Here is an 18,491-nt window from a genome sequence, read left to right as displayed (position 1 = left end):
ATATATCAAAGCCTATATTTAGGCTCAATAAAATATTTGACTCCCATTTCCGAGTCACTAAAAACAGATTTCAATGGGGGGAGGGGCATACAACTGTGTTTTCTTTCCAAATTTTACACGAAACATTATTATTTGACTTTTAGGTGTGTCGATGAAAAGAATCCAGCTTTCTATGGCAGACCATGCATTCCCAAATCGCTCAAAATTCGTCCTTCAATATTGAAGCAAAATTGCCATTATAGGTCATCCATGAGGAATTTATTAATCAACAGATTGTAATTTAAAAATATGTCCGATTGCTATATCATACGGTTAGAAAACATGGCATTTAAAAAGGACCCCTCTTCACTGCCCCACGCCTCCTCTGCACGTGCCTGCTCGGGTAGTGTCTCTAAATGGCCCCGCCTGGTCGTTCCCTCTGAAGCCAATGAGTTTTCTGGTATGACAAGCATCTGAAATCGGAAAGATCATTTTTTTTGCCAGATTTACCTCTGCTACCCCTGTAACTTGATCTTTGGGAAGTGAGTTGGACTCTGCCCCTTTCTGGGCATTTCTTTGTGAAGACAGTCATATCGAGATGAATCAATTTCTTCCCCTTACCTAAGAGAACACAACAAAAACGCACACCTGTCGACCAGCATCCACAGGGCCCTTCATCACATGGCAGAGACCGTTTAGTCACAAAACCAAGGTGGTTTGTGTGCGTCCATTTTAAAAGCATCGATTTCGCAGACCTTTAGGAGAAGAGATCTGCTGGATATTATGGGCTGGCTCTGTCGGGGGCAGCGAGATGCTGAGTCACACAGGTGGCTCCCGTGGTGTCACCGAACATTGGCTCTGCTTTTCATCACAACCTCAAAACCAGTAGAATGGAGATAATTAGTTTTTTTTTTATCTAAAAGTCTATTGAGAGAACTAGTCAGCCATTAATTAGAGCGTTCAGCCTCAAAAGCTCTTCTAATGAAATATTTTTTACTCCTCTCCTCTAAAACAAATCGAACTAAGAGAGTCAGGAAAAGTGGGAGCAATTATGTAAACATCTATTCACCAACTCTCAATATGGGGTAATTTAACAACTAGATCTGCCAAACGCTCAAATGGAACGGGACAATAGATTTTGGGCAGTGTCCTTGTTTAAAGTGTCATTTCAATGTGTTTTTACTGAACGTTTTGTTTTGATGAAGTTAAAACTAAATAAATACTCCTTACTTTGGAAACCTCTGTGAAATACGACATCTGTGCAGCAAAGTGCTTTCAGATCTCAGCTAATTATTGGTGTATTAGGGCTTTTTTCTGCCTCCTGCGGTGAAGTGGGACAGGGCTCAGGGCCGGGGATGGGGGCGGACTGCAAAAGCACGTTAAGTAATATTTTCTGGATAGCACTGCTCTCTGAAAGCGCTTCACGTGGTGGGCATTTCGTATTTAGAAATCCAAGAACACTCATCAAAAACGATTCTGCAACGGACATAGTCGGTCCCTACGCTGTCCCCAGCTGGCCGCCCGGCCCACTGTTTCCTAACGGAACAGGCTCAAAAGGCCCATGTCATAAAAGCACGCGAGGTCGGGGGAAAGTAGGTCGTTTTGGCCTCAGATTAAAAAATAAATTCATTCTCACTCTTACAAAGTATGTCAACACGTTTCTGCGGCTCTCCCCGAATTCTTCCCGAGTTCCCCCACGTGCTGGGAGCCGGCACACAGAGACGGACATCGTCACTAGTCATGCCACCCTGACTGGGTGTGAGGCGTCCCCCTAGCGCCCAGGCCAGCGACTCAGACCTGCTCTGATTCTAGCTTCTTTCTACGTTCAGTCGTTTTTTGGGAACAGATTTTCTATTAAATGTCATAATGCAGGAACAGTTGACAAAATCTGATGGTTCCATTTATCTGAAGGGCATTCTTGGCTTGTTGACTATTTGGGAACAGTCAATCATCAGACATTCCAACATATGACTGGCCTCGTAGAATTCGCCAGGTGCCTTCTCTAGCTTAATCACCCCCAAACCAAAAGACCGAGAGCACCCAAGCCCAGCGTCAATGCACAGGGGCTCGGTTGTCCGTTAACTGACATATCCTGACAGCTCAGGACGCCCATGAAAACCCACCTCAACCTGTGCACCGGCCGCCTCTCCGGTCCTACACAAACTGTTTGTTGTCCTGCTTTTTCGAAGTCTAACTACCACATAGAATGGTAAGGTTTAAGAAACTACAGTGATTCAATAGACCTGGACATTGTCAAAAGGTCCTTCACGCTATCACCTCAGCTTTTTTTTTTTTTGACAAGAACAAGCACGTTCTTCTCCTGTATGGTTATATCAGTCACGCCTCCTTGCAAGTAAAAAGTACTGGAGAAATTCACTTCATTTTCCTAGCAATATTGGAAGTGAGTAAAACTCACTTAAAAAAAAAAAAAACCTTTCTCAAAAAAAATTAATTAAAAATTTTATTTTCTCTACAAAAATATTTGTTCTAAATGGACACGATAAATAGGTAGCGTTCTCAGAGTCTTTTATGTTTATTTTGAACTTGGAGCTCTGGAGAGTACGTTCTCCGTGGGATGTTGTCTGACACCACATTTCAAAGCCGACCGGCGTCCAGCTGAGGTGGCGCTCGTGGCACCGTGCCGACGTGGGTGAACAAGGGAGACGTAGTCAGAGGTGACATTTTCCCGTGTTTCTTGTACTTAGTCACTTAAGTAAAGCAACACTCAGAAAATGAAGTCGAACAGGAAATGTGAGGCGATTTAAGTTTATGATGTGATTCTTCTTAAGAATAGAAAACTCAATTTCTGCAGTATGGAGACCCCCCAAATCATTTATAACATGCCTCGTGGTCGTGCCAGAGGAACCCCTCATTTTTCTAATAAGGTCACTGGTGAGCGCCCATCTACATACGGTTCTGTTGGTACGGAAGTGTATTAGTTCCTTATGAATCCTTCATCAGAACTGAATTAGAACATGCAGAACTTTCTCCTTAAATCTGTGAACTATACACATCAGAAATGCCTCAGGATAAGGAACGAGAGTGGAGCGGGACTGATGGGCCCGAGGGGTGTCACCCAGGCTGGGGTGTGACAGAGCGTCTCATGAGGCTGTAAATGTTGAGCTTAGCGCGTGGAAAATTACGTCTCTAGTCCCTAGGCAAGGCTGTCTTGATCATCTCTGGCCAATGAGAAATTCTTTTCAGAAAAAAAAAAAAAGCTCAGTGAAAGTGTCTGGGCTTAATATCTATTCTATTCAAGTTGTCTACACTTAAATCCTATTAGAGCAAATTTAAAAGCATTATCATCTATGTTGAGTTTCGGCTTTATTCCCACCTCCCTCCCAGCCCAAATGACACTGTACAGAAGAAAAACTCTAACAAGACCGCAAAATCGGATGCACTTTTATGTGAAGCTAACGAGCTTAAATTTCAGGAGCCTTCCCGTGTGCGGGCACGTCTGAGGCCGTGAGGGGTCCAGGCACTGTAAACGCACAGAGTCTTATGTTTTTGTAAAATGTGCGAAAGAGGAGGTGTGTTTTTGCATTCTGCTTCAGAGGGCTTCCTCACTGCTGTCAGCTGCAAGGTCCCCGAAGCTGAGACCAGCCTCCGCTGCAGGCGACCTGGCCTTATGACTGAACTGGCAAGATGTTTTTCTCAGCCGCAAAGATGTTAGACAAAATAACATCAGTTTTTTTTTTTTTCCCTTCAACACCGAGAGTAATTGCAGGAAGGTACTAAGCTGTGGGAGACCAAGTCCTCTTGGGATATGGGGAGATTTAAGAATTATCATAGATAAAACACTATTATTACCAGAGTTATTGATTCCGGTGTGTATGACATATTCATGCTCATCTATAATTTTGTAGGTAAATCCCTGGATTTGTTTTATAATCCAAACGCAGCACTGTTCTGTTTCTGCATTGCGGGGAGAGAAGCATCGGGAACCCGTAGCGTGGATATCCCGTGCTGCCGCGGAGAAAGTTGAGAAAGCTCTTAAACGAGCCACAAAGGTAACGTAGGGACTGGAGATAAAGCTTAGAAAGAAAACCTAAAATAGCTAGGAATTTCGTCCCCACAAAACGGACCAAGGGGACCTACGTCAAGCCGGCGACTAAAACTTGGGTCAGATTCTTCTACAGAATGCAGATTTCAGTAAAAACAAAAAACAAAAACCAAAGAAACGCACCACTTTTAAAGATAATTTCTGCACTTCTAGAATTTGCCCTCTCCTTTCGGCTCCGAGCCAGCCTTGGAAAGGGGAGGGTCACGGGGACACACAACTGTTCTCAGCCATGAGTTTCCCGGGCGCCATCCGATCGGCTTTGCAGCCTGGTCAGCCTGGGACCGTGTGGGGGGCCAGTCCTAACGGCACCCCGCGGTCTTAGTTACTGAGATGGGTCTGGCTCCCTGAAGACAGAATACGTCTGGGTTTTCTCTTTCTTTTCTTTTCTTTTCTTTTATTGTTTTTTATTTTTTATGCCTAGGCACCTGGTCTTCTTAGGCAGTCTCCATCCAAGTAGTAACCAGGCCCGACCCTGCTTAGCTTCCAAGATCAGACGGGATCGGGCTTGTTCAGGGGGTCACGGCTGTAGACACGTCTGGGGTTTCATGCAGCGGGACTCAGCACGGGCTCGCGGGAAACGTCAGCACCGGGCGCAGGGCCGCAACGCGTCGGAGTGTGGGACAGACCCGCGGGGAACACCGCACGGGACGGAGGGAAGGGCTTCAGCGTGTGGGGAGGAGTGTCCGGGCTTCTGGTAAAGTCTGGGACAGGTGGCAGGGGACTTGCGGGAAACCCGGCCTTTTGAGAAGGGCTTGAGTTCTCATTGGCACGGGGTAGCTTAGCTGTGTTCTTGTGAATAAAAACGGGGCTCAGGAGAGACCATTGGTCCCCAGAGGGGGCCTCTCAGGACTAGTTCTGGCGACAGGGTCCATATGTTCCGGAATCTTCCTAGAAAACTCACAGGCCTCGCTGCTAGAGCTCCCCGCTCAGCAAATGGCTCTGGGCGGCTCAAGCCGCCACCTAAGTCTGCTGGTTCCATCTTTTCCTCGCGAAGCCTTTTTAGTGAATTCTATTGGCTTTGCCGCGACTTATGTCCTGAGTCACCCACTCCTCGCCCCCCCACTGCCGTGCCCTGGTCTAAGCCACCTTAACGTGGCTCCTGGCTCCCCCTCTCTCGCCCCCTTTCTGCCCAGTTTCCAGAGCGACCAGAGCGACACTCATTATCACGATTATATGACGAAGTCACACCACGGCTTAGACTCCGCCTCTGACCCCGTTCCACACAGTAAAATCCAAGCCCCACATGAGCCGGACCTGGGCCAGCTCCTGGACCCTGCCGGAGCCAGTGTCCCCGCTCCGTCGCCGATGTCTGCGCACGTCGGCTTTCCTCACGTTTCCTGCACACGCCTGGCTGGTGCCGGCCACGAGGCCTTGGCACCCGCCGTGCCGAGCCGGGAGGCCGCGTCTGCAGACTCACGCGGCCGCTCCTCCTGCTCCTCATGGCAGCGTCGTCCGAGCCCCTCCGACCCTCCCTCCGCAGCCTGCTCAGCCCCGACCACCGCGGCGTTCACACTGTGACCACCGCTGTGACACGAGCTGCCCTGCCATGCGGTGTGAGCGCCCGCGACAGCTGCCCCTCGTCGGCCCGGTCACCAGCGTCTCCTGACCTGCAGCCGGACTCCGCACAATGCACCTATAATTAACACCCGTCCAACGAATGGATGAGCAAGTCATCACCCAGGGGCGGGACTGGGAACAAATCACCGTGAAAGCTGACATGTGGTCACTATGTGCACTGAGCTAGACCGCGCCCCCCCATGTGTATATAAACTAGAGGCAGGTTTGGTGCCTTTAAATCAGTGACTGTGAAATAAACAGCAATAGATCAGTCTGAGGTTGAAAACAAACAAAACAAAACAAAACAAAACCTTTCTGATCAAAATTATGTTATACCGAAGACCCTTTAAAACACTATATTTGCTTCAATTGAGCGTGAGACGAGGACCAAGACCTCAGCTACGTTCACAGCCCCAGTGGGTGGAGTTTACCAGAGGGGCAAGTTCTGTTGCAAAGAATGACAAAAACCACCAAGCAAGGGAAAGAGCTCACCCCTGCACGTCCTCCCCAGTGAGAGGAGGAAGAGCTCACCCCTGCACATCCTCCCCACAACCCCGAGCTAGGCGGCGGCTGCACGGATAATTCTATAGGAAACACTGAAACGCACACTCGCCCGCGTGCGATGCCGACACCTTGGGTTTGCACAAGCCGCTCTCTGCCAGGAATGCCTCCTGAGCCTCACTCCCCCATCCTCCTGTCCCCCATCCCCTGTCCCCTGGCCCGCACACCTGCTCAGTCCCAAGACGCCCCATTGGCGCTCCCTCCCCCTCCGCTGCCCTAGGCAGGCACCGTCAAAGTGCTCGCAAGGCGTTCCGGGCGAAGCTCTGCCTGTCTCTCTCTCAGTCATCATCACACCGAGGCCATGCTTCTCAGGGGTGGCTTGTCGTCTCTGAGGATTAAATTGCGCAGTTTGGTTCGAACGTCATTGTGACCGATAGTGCAAGCAGAGCCGGGAACAGACCGCCCAGCTGGTGTGTGCTGCCGAGTGCCACGTCCCCACCAGGGAGCTCTGGTTAATTGAGAAACGTTCCCCTTCTCCAGGAATTCAGCATGGGGGGACAGACACGAGAAACCGTGTGTGAGCAAGCTAGTGAGCAGACGACTTAATAAGTGAACGAACCCGAATCTGGCCTGACGCTGGGTCACAACTGGCCATTTATTTCAGAAGTGCCCTAGGGGCGGCTCCAGAGTGGGATTCAGCTCTAAAGAAAAACGCCACATCCAGTGACATGCAGGTGTCAGGTATCCTGGTCCTTTTCAAAAGCCGAAACTTCAGTTGCACGCACCCGAGTGTGTGACTAGGGTGGAGCTGTGTGTTCGAGATGGGGACGTTTCATCGACAAAAATCTCAGAAGTCATTCTCAAGGGTCCAATATAACGCCTTCAAAAACATTCGGAGCCCAACACAGGGCGCAAAGGAACAGTGCGTTTAAAGCACGTCAGCCCCGGCCCCCCAAGCGAGTGCCATGTTTTCACTGCAAATGTCTGACACGGCCGAAGTGTGCGAGCACCTTCTCGTCTTAACTGACTCGCCAGGCAGATCCAGAATGCGTCTCTTGCTCCAAAGCTGGAGCGAGAATCAATTACGATATATAAGAACGTGTCCGCCAGCCAGCGGCACAGCCAACGTGAAGGGGCGTCTCGGCCTCGAGTTCGCAGGCGTCTCCAGAGCCGTTCTGTTCACTCGCTTGGTAAGAGCTGTCATCGCTCGAACACCGCGCGACGCCACCAGCAGCTCCGCCAGCTCCTCACCCGCTTCCCAGATGGCGCGGGAAAAATCTATGGCCAATTACACTTGATGAGCGAGTCAAAACAACGCAGCGGCTTTTCATCGCCCAAAGGAAAGCTTTGGGAGAATTCTGCTGCCAACACCCGCACAAACGCTAATCCGTCTCGTTATTTTACGACGGGAAATGTCAGAGGAAGCTTTTCTCTTCTCAAGCAGGTGACAAGCAAAGCCGCTTACGCATCCTGACTTTAGATCCGAAAGGCACGACCCAGGGGATGGGACGCGTGTGGCAAAGCAGCGTTTGCGGCGACTTCAGAGCAGGCGGGGCAGGTGGTCAGAATGACAGAGCAGGCCTGAGCCACGGGCCGGCATTCCAGGGACCGCGGCCGAAAACGGGACGCGCGTGCAAAACTCGCCTCTGCACCCACGGTCGGCCAGCCAGAACTCTGCGGAACCGAGACCCGTGTGTGTGCAGCGAGTGGCTGTGTGCACCTGTGTCAACCCGGGCCCCGGAGCAGCGGCCGATGAGGACCCGGACCGCGAATTCCCAGGCGGACGGCGCCGCCTTCGCCGCGGAGACGCTGCCCCTGCTCTCAGTGGTCCGTGCAGCGTGTCTCCAGGGGCTCCTGGGTTTTGTTCCCATCAAAATATTTTCAATGTGAATGAAATAATCATGCTGCTCTCCCAGGACAAACATCGTGTATTTAGTGGGCGATTTGCAGGAGGGGCTCGTGCTGTGACTCAACGCCAACAGGGCACGCTGATGGAAGGCCAGGTCCCCCCGACCCTGCTCCCCAAATGAAAGACGCAGGCCGCGCCCGTAAAGGCCCTGGGCGAGGTGACGCTCTGCCCCGCGGGGCCCTCCAGGCTCGACTTCGGACCCGTTGGCAGTTGGCGTATCTGCTGCGCACAGAAGGCTTTGATAGACTACAGGTTGGATCGAGCTTGGTCGTCAGGTTCACCCTGACCGAGGTGTGCCCGGCGACACTTCCAGACACTCAAGATCAGGTGGTTCCGCTCGTTCTAAGAGGAGGGGATGGCAGGGGTGTGGTCACAGAGCCCCGCGTGCTTCCCATGCTGACCTTTCCTGCTTCTGACTCTTCCGTGAGAGACCCCGGGTACGGAGACACCAGAGAGGACGTCCTGGGGGGCCGAAGACACATCTTCGGGTGCGGCCGCCGCCGAGAGGTCTAAGCGAAGACAATGCCAGTGCCCGCCCTACAGATGCCCTCACGGCTGCCGAGGCGGGGCTCGAGGGCGGGCTCCGTGGGAGGGTCGCCGGGGTCCCCCCAAGCTCACTGGCTGCCCCTGCCCCTCAAGCCTCTTGCTTTCGACTCTTAGAGCTGAACTGATTCCCCCACAGCAAGCCACGGGGCAGGTTGCCGTGCACAGTGGGGGGACCTGACACAGTCATCACTGGTGACGCCTTTTCTAGGGCCCGTCACCCACTGGTTTGTGCTGCCTTCTCCAGGCATCCTCAGACCTACAGATTCAGGTGGCCCCCTGCGTACCCCCGTGTGTCACCTGCAGGGCAAATGCGGATACAGCTGAGGACTCGAAGCCGCCACCATGGGGTGAACCACAGAGCTGCAGGAAGACGCTGCGGCCTTCGGGCGCCCCTGGGATGCCCAGGCACAGGAGGGAAGGAAGGGAAGCGCTGGCCGGAAGAAAGAGTCTGGGCGAGCGAGCGGTGGAAGCGCGAGATGAAAGCTACCCGACCAGGCGTCGCCCGAGAGCCAACCAAGGGCCGAGGCGGTCGCCCGGTTAGGCGTCGCCGAGGAGTTAGAGAACACGGTGTGCAGTGGGGGCAGGGTGCGGCGAGGCAGTGACAGCGGGACAGGGGGGGACCCGGTGTGCGGGGGTGGGGGGCCCCCGTCGGAGCAGCAGCCGTTTGCCGGGCGCTGCCCCGGGTGAGGCGGTGCGTGTCCTCGTCCCGAGGGGGGGTGTCTCGGGTTAGAGAGGGATGTCTGCGGCGTGAAGAATTGCTCAAGTGCCGGTTTCCATGCAGCCATTCTGCAAATGGATGCTGAGCCCTCTAAGATTTGTGTGATCTACTCCCCAGAGGTAGGAGAATAAGTCAGAGCAAAGTCATTCCTCACGTACCCTGCAAAATAAAAGGACGTGCTTTACACCTCACGGGTGCAGAGGGCAAAGTCCTTCAAAAGTGTGTTCAGGGGTGTCACACATGAGTCATGTTTTAGGGTTTTTTATCCCTTAGCTGACTGTGTGACAGCGGATGCCACACACAGAGGGCTCAGGGACTCGGGGAGTCCCCCCACTCTGACCCTAAGGAGCTGACATGGGTGGACTTTCCGTCAGATCTGGGGACAGTTTGTGTGCCCTGCTGGGCAAGCCCAAGACTGGGGTCAAGGGCGTGGCGCCTGCTTATTCTCAACAAACCTGCACCTCACGGCTTCTGAGCCACACACTGTCCCGATGCTTCTACTGATGCAGTAGGAGCTGGTGGGGGTGCTGCAGGGTGGAGTGGGGTGCACAGAGCCCACCCCGGTGTCTGCAAGCTGGAGACCGCACGCAGCACACGGCCTGCCTCCTTCCGTGCCCCTCTGGGTACGGCCCAGGCTCACAAATCAAGGCTCAGCCCCTGGAGTAGCCCCTGCCAGCAAGGGCACACCGATCCCCTTCTGAGCTCCGGTTCCTGCAGGGGCCCCCTCCAATTTAAACAGAATTTACATTTCCTCGGGCAGGTTTAAGAGAAACCGTGCCCTGCAGTTAGAGGGCGACAGTGGTTTTTAAGGGCCACCGTGGAGTGGCCGTGCCGTGCGCGAGGTGACGGTGGTGACACATCAGGACCGACGCCCTCCGGAGCCGGCCACGTGCTGTGTCCGGCAGCACCACCTACCGCACACTAGCGCGTGACTTGGGGCAAGTCAGTAGTGTCCCTCGGCCTGGGGACGCGCTGTGGTCTGCACAGCAGGGACAGTAACACCTGCCACGCGGGGACTTGTCTGTGTAAAGGAGGTGGCGTGAGCGAGGCACTCAACGATCGTCTGACTTGTAGCGAAATGCAGCGCGTGGCAGCCACGATTACCATGTGCCGTCTGAACTCTGTGGTCCAAGGAAAATGGCCGTGCTTTCCGTCCACCCCGAGTTCCCTAAACCGTCACCTACGAGGGTTGCCCCAAGCCTGGGACAGGCCGCCTCCCGAGGACTTTCTTCCACGTCTGTTTTCCCCTCCGCTTTCTCGTCCCGCTCGCTCCCCCCACCCCGCACTGATTCCAGCACTTCGGTTAACTTTGCTGCTACTCACAGATTATTTGCCTGGTCGGGTTAGAAGGTTATTGAGCAAACTGTCCCCGAGCCGTCGGCCCCGCGTCTCCACGGGCCCTCGCCACCCCAAGCAAGAGAAGGGACGGATGGACGCGCACCCTGGGAAGAACACGTTCTGTGACGGCAGTGCTCCGAGTCCGTGACTCGCACTCTGTCACCAAACCCTTCTGTGCCCACTTCACGGGGCTGTCCCAAGGGTCAGAGCAGGAAATGGCCTGAAAACAGCCACCTGCCAGCAGGCGATCGGTGAGCACCCAGCAGACGCGGCTCCCCCCCTTTGCCCTGTGGCCTCGAGCCCAGCAAGGAGAACGTCGGTTTTCTGCCCATGCTGTCCCCTCTCAGACGCCTGACGGTGGCCAAGCCAGTTCAACACAAGGTTTGGGGGGCGGCGGCCTGGTCCCGTGCTCTCCTCATGATTCTAGTAGATAATAGATTACTAGGAACGAGAAGCTTCTAGAAACGGGAGTGTGACCAAGTAGGAGCCGTGGCCATCAGCACTGACTCCTTGCTGAACACCCGCCCCCTGGGGAAGGGCACTTTTGCACAGAACCCCGGGACCCAGCTGTGCCAGAGCCAAGAGCAGAAGTCGGGGTGGCCCGAATTCTTCTGGCTCCCGCCTCTCCGAGGCCGGTTTCCCAGAGAAACGCTGGTTCCGTGCTTCCGTCAGGATCAAGTTCAGTGTGTTTTATTCCGCCGCGTGTGAGAACCGTTCGCGGAGGGCGGTGTTGTGCCCGTTCCCAGGATCCTCCGAGGACCGGGTCCCCTCGGGAGACCACGTGGGGCAGGCGCGTTAGTCGTCCAGCGAGGCGGGGACTGCTTTCTCCCGCTCAGAGGGGCGAAGAGCCGCGGGAGGGAGAAGCACAAGCTTCTCGCCGGGCGCGCAGCTCCTCCAGCCGGGCAGGGGTCTGGCCTCAGCTCTTCGTTTGCAGAAGCACGAGGGGAGAGGGCAGGGTCGTGTGCAGGCCCTCGTCGGCCGGATCTGGGTGAAAGGACCGGCAGGGCCCTCGACGGTTAGCTACCGTCTCAGAAAACCTTCGGAACACTTTTGTGATCAGTGGCTCATCTATGGCCCAGTCACACGCCGGTATCGTCACAGACCTGCGTAAAGGCTAAGTAACCCACGCTGGGGCGCCACGCAGGCGCAGGGAACGGCTGTGAGCAGCCGTGCGGGGCCGGAGGACAGCCCGTGTGGCTGCGGAACCAGACTCTGCCAGAGGGGCGGGTGGGCACATCCACCCCGAGTGACCCCGGTGGCCAGAAAGAATTACGGTAGCTTGTAAAGTGACTCATTCACTCCGCGGGGGTCCTCTGGGCTCAGAGACCATTCGTCTGGCTGGTTTATCAGGGATTTAGCCGTTGACAGTGGCGAGGGACTCTGATGACCCAGAGATTTGCTTTAGGGTCACTGGCAGAGGGCCGTGGTTTTGGAGTCGCACTGTCCACGTGTGCGCATATGTGTGGATGCGCGCGCGTGTGGGGGTTGCACGGAAGTGCTGGACGTGAATCTACTGTCCCCATCTCCCACGGGACAGCTCGCAGTCCTGGGCGAGTCCCGCCCCCTCCGGCCTCAGATTCTTCGGTGGAGAAGGAGGCGGTGGGTGGAAGCGCTCCGCCTCGTCTTCCCCCTGCGAAATCTGGCCGGGTCCCCGAGGCTCCAGGGCTGCTCGGGAGCTGTGGCTTCAGAGGCTCCGCTTCCTCCTCCTCGTGCCCATTATTTGGGAGGCAGGTCGGACGCCCCCACACGTGTGCGGAAACCCAGACGGCTCACTGTGTACACAGGAGTCCTCCGCCCCTTCTCCTCCGCGGCAGTCAGCTCTGAAACTGCACTTTGTCCAGGAGTGCCGCCTCTCCTCCCTCCTCCCTCCCTCCGCACCCCGCCACCCCCCTCTCTCTCTCTCTCTCTCTTCTGTTCATGTGCTATTTCACAAGCAGCAAGTTTGGGAGTTATTTCCTCTTTCTCATCCCAATTTAAATGGGAACCAGAGTATCTCTTTTTAGACTTTGTAAATATGTAGAAACACAAAACGACCCAACAATTTTCCTCTGGCCCTTCTGTCCCCTTAGTCAACAAATAACATGTGTTCTCTTTCATACATGACAGAGAATGTAACATGTCTGGGGAGCGTGAGCAAGGGGTCATTTGCAAAATTGCCTTATTATCCTATTACTCTCCAGAAGCAAGTCTGTGACTTTTAGTCTCCGGGTGGTGGAGTTACACACGATCGGCCCTTACGTGTATCTCTTGGTGGCTCGTTTACTGTGAAGTTAGAAGGAAAGACAGATGTTTAAAGGGGGAGCGTCCGTCTTCCCAAGCGGCATTTTAAAGCCACCATTTCTGCAGGAACATGGGGTGAGGACAGGGCTGCAGGCTCCAGGGCCACCTCGGAGGCCATGCCAGGACAAGAGGCGTTTGTCAGCCGCCGGTTTGAGTGGGGGCGGAGGGCAGTGCCCAGTGGATGGCCCACCAACCCCCCTGCCCCCCGCAGCGGCGTTTCTTGGACTGAGGCTGGTCACGCCTCATTAGTGGGTCATCAGATCAATTTAGTGGGTCATGACCAGGAATTTTAAGAAAACGTGAAATAAATTAGGCTGAAGCAGAAGAGAACAGGAAATATCAGAGAGCGTGGCATGGAGGAGGTCGGTACCCTCTGGTGTGTGTGCGACGGGGCCGTGTTTGCTACATCAGCTTGCAGCGAGGGCGACGTGTTTGCTACATCAAGTTGCAGTGCGACATTATCTCTTACCGCGGGTCACAGCTAAAAACATTTGCGAGCCATGGCCTTGGAGACACGCAGCCCAACGCACATGTCTTGGTGCCGGCTTCAAAGTAACTTTCTAATCGAAAGGAAAAGGAATTCTTTCGAATGGGAAAGGCACCTCACAACCCTACGTTTAAACCATTTCTAAGTTATTCCGGATTCTACTTTTCCTCCTCCGAAAAATAACTCAGTCAAATCCCTCCTCTCAATGCAAGCCCGAGGCAGACATGAGGTCAGGCTGGTCCTTCTCCCCTGGGGGCACCCTGCCCCCCCGCCCCCCGCCTAGGTGCCACCCCACGTTGTTCATTCTCTTCCTTTTTGTAATCATATTCTCACGAGACCGCCAAAGGCCTCGCGCGACAGTATAGATGACTGATGAGGCTGTGAGGAGCCGGTGCTTCTATTCTAGCCAAATATTAAACCTCGTGCCCTATAAAGGAATCTCATAGAATTTAGCTACAGGGGGAGAAAAGAGAGAAATTCACAAAGAGTGTTTTCCCAGCACGCGTGAGGCCCTACTTCCTTCCGCCTACCAATATCCCCTTCATAAGTCTCCTTTTTTGCAGAAAAATAATAGGTGTGGTTTCTTCCCCCATGGATTTGTAACAGACAAGTTCGGTGTGCTTATTCTTTCAAATAGTTATTTATGAAACTGTCTTCCCATAAAATCTTTTGAGAGGAAATATATTTGTCTTACTCAACTTTGTATTTATCTTAGACCCAACTTACTGCCTGGCAAATCTGAGGTCCTCAATTAGCGGCAGTTAATGATTACTTATTACACAATCATGCTGCTCCGTCGCACATGTGGTGGCATTATTCCTCGGCGTCAAGCTAATAAGAGTCCAAAGGCATGTTTTTTTTCCCCCTGAATATAGGAGTATTTCTGTAAAGCCTCCGCACACTTGTCACAGAATAATAATGACAATTTTTAAAGAGCACCCATTCATTGAGTATGTGACGCGCCGCGTGCCAGGCCCTAGTACCTTCCCACCGAGTCTCATTTCTTTCTTGCACAGCCTCCTCAGTAGAGGCTTGTATCTGCCATACCCTGAATGCCACGCATATGATTTTACAGAGGAGAAAACTCGTCAAGAGAGAACGGCAACCTGCCCGTAAGACGCAGATACGAAGCGGCGAAGACAGGACTCAAATCCAGAAGGCCGTGTGCCTCCTGGTTTCGCGTTTCCTAACCCTTCGGTCGTCATTAAAACGGTCATTTTTGTTTTCCCGTTCAAGTTCCTTGCCTGTCTTCTTAAACACCAGGAAGGTTGTCTGTGTTCTTCATGGAAAAACACAGATTGTCACAGGGAGCGACACACTCAGACACCTCCGGCCTGACCGTGCCAGCTCAGCAGCCTGATGTCCCACCTTCAGATGCAGTGATAAGGGACGGGGGAGAAACGAGGGGACTGCCGGCAGTCCCTACTGCACGCTGGTGGCATTCTGGTGACTTGTTGGGGTCCGTTCACATAACTTCTTGTTTCCACGTGTGAATCACAGCGCCTAAGGGTCCGCTGCGCAAAGCACTGTTTCCATTTGCTTTTTCTCAAGGCGCCTGGTCCCCGGGTCCATCTACACTTAACAGAGACCCTTTAAGTGAAAAGCCTGCTTTGTGTTGTCCTCCTCTCAGAGATTTAAAAATCTCCCCCGAGGCGATCAGAGACCACGAAGATTAAGCAGGCACATCGCCCACGACACCCCTCACCCCACGACGGCCAAAGGAAGACACTGATTTTGTAAGATATACTTAGGAATCAAATCCAGAATTCACTTTTGTTTTTAAAACCGAGAGTGGAACCAGGGACTACCAAGCGTGGTCGGTTTGGGAGTCACTCTGAGAGTCTACCTTCTATGCAAACTTGCCCATATTAATTCCGTCTTAAGTTTCAGGAAATAAAATAATTATGTAGTTAAGCAGAGATCCTTATGCAAACAAGTCCCGTGTTTACGATGTACCAATCCATTAAAACCAACGACAGACATGGGTTCAGGGACCTGAAACCAGGGCCAAGTGGCCTCGCCCTGCCCACTTGCCGTCCCCCGTCCCCTGTCCCCCCCCGCCCCCCGTGCGGTGACAGCAAACATCCTGCTGGAATTTGCTCCGAAAACAAACGCTTTACCAACCTAATATCAAGGTAAACAGGTAGTAAATACCGAGCCGAACGCACTAACCCACGGGATTACTTGCATTCTTAGGGTCTCAACACAACTGGGGGTTGCCATTTTTTCTTTCGAAACGGCACCATTATAATACGGCTCTGGACTGGATCATTTTTAAAAAGTTTACTCGGCTCTCTACCACACTGACTTCTGCTTCCCAGCCATAAAGCTGCTGACTTAAAGAGAATACACAAAGCATTCCACTATTCTGAAAAAGAGAACTGTTTCCTGCATTTAACATTAAATCCACCCCCTGAAAAACTTAAGAACTACACGGAATAAAGGCCTCTCTCGAGCTAAAGGCGAGTTGCCAAGTTCTGCTCTGCGAGTGGCTCAAAGAAGGAAGCGAGAAAAACGCGCGCCCGGCCCCGAGCGGCGGGGTCCTGGGCCGGGGTCCTGGGCCGCGGCGGCCGCACGTACCTTGAGCTCCCGGAAGAAGACGCTGCTCCTGGCCCACTCCACGATGGAGAAGAGCGTCTGGTCTGCCATCTTGCACATCAGCCCGAACGCGCTCAGCTTCTCGTGCTTGCTCCGGCTGGCTTGCTCTTGCTGCAAATAAGCCATGATTTTGGCTTGGACCTGGGGTTCGTCTGGCTCGCACTTCAAGAGTTCCAGGATCAGATGCGGGATGCTCGCGGGGGAGCCTGTCTGGTAGGCGTCCACGTAGGAGTAACCCATGATGGACTCCGGCGAGCTGGTGTAGGGGTCGGGGTACTCGGACTTGATGGCCCGGCTGGGGAAGTGGCCGTAGGCTTGGTAGCCTTGCAGGCTGCCGTGAGGCGGCATGGTCATGCTGATGGGGGACGTGACGAAGGGGCTCCGGTCGTAGTCTGTGGGAGGCAAGGCAGCGTGGCTCGGAGGTAGGCCTTTGGAGGCGGAATGGATGCTGTGCATGGCGGAGGAGATGCCCAGCTCGGAGGGCATGGCTTGGATCGCCTGCGACATGGCCTCCAGCTTCAGCCCGTTGGCGCGGATGAGGGCTTTCTTCTGCTGCTTCAGAGCTCTGTCTCTCTTGTACATCGGCCCAAATTTATTCCTTCCTCCGCGCATTCGGTCGGCCCTGACCGCTGTGGGGGGGAAGCAGGCGAGGGGGCAAATTAGATCTAAGTCGTCAGCGTCCCCCGATTGCCAGCTCTTGGAAACACTGAAAATCGGCCAGAAAAAAAAAAGTGCCCTGTCCTCTAGTTATGAATTCTTTCCTCCAAGTGTGTTTGTCATCAAAAAGTATTTTGGGTACACAGGGCCCCATTAACCCTTTGGTGGACGGAAGAGATTTTCTAACCTTTGCCACACTTGGAGGATACTTTGTATTCCCAAGAAAGGCTATCAGTTTTTCTACTAAGTATCCGTTTCTATTCTGCTAGTTACATTGTGATTCTCTTTAACGGAAACTCAAACTGCCAAGAAGAAAAAAAAAATCAAATAACCCATTTCTGGATTAAATCGTGAGAATTTTCCCTTTGAACATCGTCCTCCTTCAAAGCCGCGTTGGCTAGTTTGCTGCGAAAGGGCTGGGCCCATACCCTCCCTAGAAAATCATTTTCACCTGGACTTTAGCACACAGCAGCTATCCCCAGATATTGTTCTTGATTTAAGCAAGACTGGACATAATTAAAGCAAGTTCGTGTCCAAAGCTGTCGAGACAGTCCACTGCCACAGTGCTGCGTGGAGTCTGGGGCCATGTCTAATAAGGTAGCCATTCTCTCTGAGCCCACAGTGGCCAATGGCAATTAGACAGAAACCAGCAACCTCTGACAGCCCGTGACATGTTGAAATGGCTGGAGGTTAAGTTTTTGAGCTTTTTATCTTAGGATTAGTATAGCATTAAAAATTTATTGTAAATAGTAGGTATCCAGACTACTGCACAAGATAATAAAGAGTTTTTCGTGTGGACGATAATTTATTGAATATTTAGTTGTTTCCAGTCACTGGTAAGGAGGTATGACTATGTACTACAAGCGACTTACGGTTAAGAAGGCATACTTTAAGGCAAAGAAATGCAACTTTTTACTTTTGTTTCTAAAAAAAAGAAATTAAATGGCATCCTATGAAGTCACAACATTCAATTTCTAACATTTTACTTTCTGGGTCTCCTACCATAGTAGCATCTACCACAGTATCTTGCTTTTTGAAAAATAATAAAGTGATTGGTGATAAATAAATTAACACGCATCAGCTAGTTTCAATGTCACTTAAAAGTAATACAGACTTAATGGTCCTCGTGACCCAAGTGGCTGCTTCTAGTGGGAAGGAATCCATTAGTAATTGAGCAGATTTACTGGAGAGTTTTTGAGTATTTCCATCAAGTCTGGGTCCCACATTACAGAAAAGCTCCAGCCACAGCCAGCCTGTGCCTCGTTGATCAAAGAAAATGCGCCCTCGTACCTGGCACCTGTCAGAGATCCGTATTCCTGTCTATCACATTATCTGCAGTACATTTAATCTGTGAGAGTTAGGTGAGAGCCTGAAGAACAGCAACACTCCACAGGAGCCTGGGAACCACCAGTTATTTTCAGCAGTGACACACTCGCTTTACCACCTCCCCGTGCACACGCCACACGTACAGGGCACGGGCTCTGTGCTCTCAGCATGCAGTTTAATGTGGCTTCTGAGAAACCGCCCCCTTGTCCTTGTCCCAACATTGCTACTGGTTTCATAGTTCGGTATGTTTCCTGCTTCTCGACTTTTTTTTTAATTTACTTTTTATAGGTTTAACACATTCTCCCAAAAAAAAAAAAAAAAAAGAAAGAAAGAAAGAAAGAAAGAAAGGAACGTGCTTTCCCACCGTCAAAAATGATACTCTGTGAGAAACTCCTTTTGACCACTGAAAGCTTTGACCTTTGCCCAGGAATCATGAAATCAATAGCCACGGTTATGACAAGCACACCTATTAGAAAAGCTCCAAATCAAACTTTCACTAGGGCATCCTGATTTGAAAACTTAAATTAAGGGC

At 52.4% G+C, this 18,491-nt stretch overlaps 1 protein-coding gene across 3 annotated transcripts in view; it reads right to left on the bottom strand.

Annotated features, from left to right (window-relative positions):
• Nucleotides 1-18,491, bottom strand: part of NR5A2 (nuclear receptor subfamily 5 group A member 2) — an 88,302-nt gene that overhangs the window by 53,889 nt on the left and 15,922 nt on the right. For all 3 annotated transcript variants that reach the window (XM_039883502.1, XM_039883501.1, XM_039883503.1), the window contains exon 4: nucleotides 15,959-16,605. In XM_039883502.1, the coding sequence (XP_039739436.1) occupies nucleotides 15,959-16,605 (647 nt within the window). The remainder of the gene's footprint in view (nucleotides 1-15,958; nucleotides 16,606-18,491) is intronic.

This window comes from Pteropus medius, unplaced genomic scaffold (genome assembly GCF_902729225.1).
Source record: "Pteropus medius unplaced genomic scaffold, Ma_sr-lr_union100, whole genome shotgun sequence".
Lineage (NCBI taxonomy): Eukaryota > Metazoa > Chordata > Mammalia > Chiroptera > Pteropodidae > Pteropus > Pteropus medius.
Note: the sequence above shows the minus strand (reverse complement) of the source record. Positions and strands in the feature narration are given on the sequence as shown.